This window comes from Grammomys surdaster, unplaced genomic scaffold (assembly GCF_004785775.1).
Source record: "Grammomys surdaster isolate TR1022 unplaced genomic scaffold, NIH_TR_1.0 373, whole genome shotgun sequence".
NCBI lineage: Eukaryota > Metazoa > Chordata > Mammalia > Rodentia > Muridae > Grammomys > Grammomys surdaster.
The window spans coordinates 11,265,588-11,271,405 of NW_021604792.1; the positions used below are offsets into that span (position 1 = coordinate 11,265,588).

General features: G+C 39.8%; 1 protein-coding gene across 2 annotated transcripts in view; it reads right to left on the minus strand.

The window, feature by feature from the left end:
• Nucleotides 1-210: 210 nt before the first annotated feature.
• Clec9a (C-type lectin domain containing 9A) overlaps nucleotides 211-5,818 on the minus strand; it is a 14,769-nt gene continuing 9,161 nt past the window's right edge. The window contains exons 4-6 of one of the 2 annotated variants that reach the window (XM_028780998.1): nucleotides 3,206-3,353; nucleotides 1,488-1,609; nucleotides 211-431 (exon numbers count right to left, since the gene is read on the minus strand). In XM_028780998.1, the coding sequence (XP_028636831.1) occupies nucleotides 299-431; nucleotides 1,488-1,609; nucleotides 3,206-3,353 (403 nt within the window). In that variant the 3' untranslated portion in view covers nucleotides 211-298. Of the gene's footprint in view, nucleotides 432-1,487; nucleotides 1,610-3,205; nucleotides 3,358-5,818 lie in introns of both variants that reach the window. The other variant, XM_028780997.1, reaches the window with a different exon arrangement.

Below are 5,818 nucleotides of genomic sequence, written 5' to 3' on the forward strand. Positions count from 1 at the left end.
AAAAGACTCCCACAAGGACAACTAGATTTTCTGTGTGTCACTTTGGACTTTCAAACAGACAGGAAATTGTGTTCTCTTCTCTGTTCTCAGTGAGTCAGGACTTCTGTAGCTCTAAATCAATTTCCTCCTTGGTACAATGGACAAGGTCAACTGAAATCTGCAAAGCATTACAGAATATTGCCAAGTGTAAATGAAACGCAAGTTTGCCTTCATAGGTCTCACACCAATCTCCTCTTGCATTTGCTCCTTGGCCTTTTTCAAACACTTGTGTAACAGAGGTAGCTTTGAGTTGTATCTTTCAGATGCAAGATCCAAGTGCCTTCTTCTCACAGATAAAATATTTCCAGCTACTGCAGTTATCTGAGATGAGAGTATGATCTTTGAGGTATCCACAGATCTGGCTGGCTGATAGCTGTCTCTCTTCTGGCAACCTGAAAAAGTAAGGTAGCTTCCCAGGTTAGAAGTTAGATTTGAAGATGACAGTAGTGTTTGAGAGGAAAACTCTCCAGAGGTGCTGTTGGATTTATCTTAGTTTGCTTTAATGTGGTACCCTTCTGTGGTGGTTTTATCCTCCTTCAAATAGCATCTATTAAGTTTTACTAAGAAATATGTTGATATAATTTGAATGAATAGCTTCTAAAGGAAACCAAGCCATGTTTGCATAAAGGTAGATGAGAGGCAATGTGCTTCTCTTGACTCTGTTCTCAAGATACCAAGGCACTTGATTGTGTTCACCAAACTCTATTCTCATCTGGGAAACCCAACATAGAAATCGATCAGTAGTTATCGCAGTCTTTTGACTAGAAAAGTTCTCTCAGCATTAAGTTATAAAAAAGACTAATATTTTATTGCCCATTTAGACATATGGATTATGATTTAAAAAAAAACTTTATAAAGGATATGGTAGGAGGGCTGATAAGAAGATTTAGAAGCTGTTCAGGATAGTTTTATGTTAACTTGACACAAAGACTGAAGACATCTATGAGGAGGGAACCTCAATTAAGAAATTACAGGCAGACCTGTGAGGTTGTTTCTCAGTTAGTAATTGATGAGGGGAGGGGAGCTCAGCTCACTTTGGGTGTTGCCTTTCCTTGGCTGGTAGTGCTGGGTTCAGAAAGCAGGCTGAGAAAGTCATGAGGAGCATGCCAGTGAGCAGTACCCCTCTATGGCCTCTGTATCAGTTCCTGGCTCCAGGCTTGAGCCCTGTTTGAGTACCTGTCCTTTCTTCCTTTGGTAATGAACAGCAACATGGACTTGTAAACAAAATAAGCCCATTTCTCCCCAACTTGCTTTTTGGTCACAGTCTTTTATCACAGCAAGAAAAAAACCTAACTAAGAGAGAAGCAATGTAGTCATCATTCCAATGAGGAACCTGTAAACGTATCATGCTTCTATGTCTTCTAGAAGAAATATAAGATACAAAGTAAACTTTTAAAATTTCTTCATATTCCTAGTTTTTCCTTGTAATGTCTCCTTCATAGACTTACAAGTCAGAGAGAGGAGAGGAGCCATCTTCCCAGAACCAGGATCCACTGCGACCATCTTGAAACACTCCCACCCAGTATTGATCTCCTCCTTTGAGCTTCCACATATTGCGGTTGATAAACTCCTATAAAAACACACACAAACACAAACTGTAAATGAAGAAAAGCAAATACCTGTGCAATATAATGTCTGATACTTTGTCTAGTCAAAAATTAATGACAACTTGAGTATTGAAATGAAAGAGGAGATATTAAAGTGGACACACACACCACACATGCACACACACACACACAGACATACACCATACCATCTACACCACACACACACACACACACACACACACACACACCATACCATCTACACCACACACACACACACACACACAAAGACGCACAATTCTTTTGTTGTATAGTCAGTATGCTGTGTTAAACACTATGGAAAATATACACATCTGGAATTAAAGTTTTAATGGATTTTGAGTCTGTCAGAGAGTATGACAAAGTAAAGTAAGTTTTATATCAGTCTTTCACCATCAAAAGCAAAACTTAGCCTACTCCATTGACCGTGTGGGTCCTTCTCCCCCTCTACGATACTTTAGTATGTGAAGTTTTGGAGATTCCAACCACAGCTCACCCTGAAGACATCTTGTCAAATAAAACATGTTTTATTTTGTCATCCAATTTGTGCAAAAGAGTACATTTTTATTTTATTTATTTATTTATTTATTTATTTATTTATTTTTTGGTTTTTCGAGACAGGGTTTCTCTGTGTAGTCCTGGCTGTCCTGGAACTCACTCTGTAGACTAGGCTGGTCTCGAACTCAGAAATTTGCCTGCCTCTGCTTCCCAAGTGCTGGGATTAAAGGCCGTACGCCACCACTGCCCAGCCAAGTGTACGTTTTTAAATAATTCTAGTAATGTAGTTTAAAGCTTCTTGGTTTACTTCATATTCTTAATATTTCCCGTTGTTCTTTGAAAACTAATTTCAGTTAGTGACCATTTTTGTTAGAGTGAGAAACAGCTAATTATGAATTCTGTTTCAGAGATTCTGTTTAATGGTAGAATGCTTTCAAGAGGCATTGTACTGTTTATTTAATCACAATCCTGGTAAGCTAGGCTAGTAAGCTTAACCCTTCATTTTTCAAATGTCCATTCTTATTAAGCTGATTCATTTCATGACATTAGTTCAGGTTCAAATCTTTGTACCTTTGTTTGTTTTTGAGACAGGATCTTGATACGCAGGCCCCAGATTCAAGATAACCTTGCCTCAGCCCTCCATGTACTAGATTTACATGCATGTGTCAATACATGCAGATTGGGACTTCAGTTTTCATACTTCCATTTCTCCCTGTGCATTATAGATTATTTTGTTTCCTGTAGCATTGAACACAATACATTTAAGAACATCCACAGTTGGGATGTACATGGGGAGTATGTCACAGCTCAGTAACCACTTCCTCCTGGGTTAACTAAGGCAGAAACAATCTGTGCTCCTCAGTTTCTGGAAAACCACTCTCATTTTCACTTCTCCAATTAAATAGGGAAAAAATTATGTTATATTATTAAATTATATATTATGTTATTATAGGGATCCTCTACTTTGTCACTTTACATTTTTATACTGAAAATATAGAAAAGTGAAGGAATTCTATTATATGAGAATCTGTACTTCATTTTAATGAGTAACATGTTATTTTCAAAATTCACATAACAGTCTTTACCATTTCTTCTTTGCTGTCTATTTGAAGGAGACTATCGCCCTCTTCTAAACAATTCTTCTGACTGCTGTTCCACGTTTCCCAGCGTTCAAAGACATAGTAACAACTTTTCCCATTCTGAATCCAGTTGTGTGGACAAGGTCTGCAGTTACTACCTTCAAAATATAAACAATTTCTTAATTGTCATCAAGACACAAAATTGGCATCCTAACCCCCTCAAAATAACCAAATGGTACCCATGAGGCAGAACCTATCAATCCAGTTTCTCTGAGGCTGAGTGTTGGATTCCAGACCCAGGACAAGGTCCTGAGGTTCATATTTTACACATCAAAAGCAGACCTGGCTTTCAGATTCTCCCAGAATTCCTCAGTTCCTACCTAGCATACCAGCCCCCAACCCTGAATTTTCCAGTCCAGGGGTTGGGCTGCCCTTTCCCTGTAGGATCTCTGTCTGTCTCAGTCTGTCTCTGTCTCTGCCTCTCTCTGTCTCTCTTTGTCTCTCTCTCTCTCTCTCTCTCTCTCTCTCTCTCTCTCTCTCTCTCTCTCCCCTCTTCCTCCTCCTCCTCCTCTTCCTCCTCCTTCTCCTCCTTTTCCTCCTCCTCTCTGATCACATTCTTTCTTTCTCCCCTCTCTCCCTCTCAGTGTTGACTTTCCTGGCCTCAGCCCTTGGGGCCAGTAAACTCACCAGAGAGCAGCTTCCCAATAAACCTGCATTTATATTTTTGATTTGGCTTGAATTAGCTCATTTTGCCAGTGGAAAAATATCTTATCATCTAGCACAACAAGATTATATAATTTCCACCCAAAATAGCTCTCTAATAATTTGTTTCAGTTAAATTCAATGTGGAGATGGCTTTCTTTCTATATCATAATTGTTCTATATTTTTGTTCTTCCACTGAGATACAGAATGGGCTGAGAAGTAAGCCTGAATTGAAGTTTTAACTCTGAGGCTTAAGCAAGTAGATATTTCATGTATAAAGGAGAAATCAGTTAATGCACAAAAAAAAAAAAAAAAGAATGGCTTGAAAACAAGTAGGTGACAAGTGGGCATACAAAGAAACAGCATGTCAGTACCTTATGTTAACTAAGAATCAGGCCTGAATATTAATGGTTTTTAAGGAACATGTAAAAAAAAATACAATACAGGTTTGACTGAGGAGTTCTAGCATAGTCTTAAGGAGGAAAACAGAGAAACTCATAGAACAGTGGTTACTAAAGAGCACCATTCCACACACTTCATAAGTGGTTTTCCGGGATGAATACTGAGTCCTTTAAGACTTTTCAGTGGCCTGTGTTTGGAATCAGTGCTATTCAGCACTGTGAAAGTCACAGCAGGGTTAATGCTGAACCGGGGTTTGGAAGGTTAGAAAACAGGATGGATTAACAGATCTCCAAAACAGGTTATCCACTGTATTCAATGCTGATGGCTCAGAGGAGGGCCTAATTCATGCTTATAATTACTTGCTATGTATGAGAACACTGTTGACCATGACTCTGCAAACGTTTCCTTGTTGTTGTTTTTACTTAAATGTTCAATTAGAATGAACTATGTGGACTACAGTGATGACTCAGAAACTAAACGCACATATTGCTTTTGCAAATGATCCAAGTTTGGTCCTAGCACCTGAATTGGATAGCTTACAGCTACCAGGAAGTCCAGCAACAGGGGGATCTGATGTCTTTGGCTTCATGTGGCACTTGTATCCACGTGTCCATATGCCCACACAGATACCCTCTCATACATAAACTTAAAAAATAAACCTTATTTTTTTAAGAAAGAAAAAATGGTAGAACTTTTTCTTTTCACACAGCTTAAAACTCAAATGGGGTCTTCTAGAGACAATTTAACATTCTGAATAAGTCACCATTGAATATTTAGGCTTAAAATCTATTTGCAAAAGGTAAAACTGAATTAACACTATAAGCTTGCTAGAAGAAAGTGTGCTGTGCATGCTATGATAAATAGTCTTATTTCCAAGATCAGTTTTCAATGCTTAATTATCTACAGAAAGAGTCTAAAGCAAAAGCCAAAGCCTAGCCTAGGAATCACATGCATGCCATTTGATCTTGCTTTAAGTTTAGCTTAGCTGAACTTATGGGAAACGTCAGTTGTTTCAGCGTTTCCTGGGAAGGCGTACAGGACACTGAACTACAGAGCAACCAAATTTTGTCACACTCCTCAGCTGCAAAGGGCCAGAGAGAGCTCAGTGCTATAGCTGTTGTGTTATATAAATATGTCTGATGGATGTGCAGACAGGGGTGGGGGAAGGCAGTGCCTCCGTGGGCCCATGCTGAGGCATCCCTATCCCCTGAGCTACCAGCCAGGTACCAGGTAGAGGATAGAGTTCATTCAGCACATGAGGAGGGGAGGAGAGAGAGAGAGAGAGAGAGAGAGAGAGAGAGAGAGAGAGAGAGAGACAGAGAGAGACAGAGAGAGAGACAGAGAGAGAGACAGAGAGAGACAGAGAGACAGAGAGAGACAGAGAGAGAGAGAGAGAGAGAGGAAGAAGAAGAAGGAGGAGGGGGAGGAGGAGGAGGAAGGGAGGGAAGGAGGAGAGCAGAGGAGGAGGGGAGGGAAGGGAAGGGAAGGGAAGGGAAGGGAAGGGAAGGGAAGGG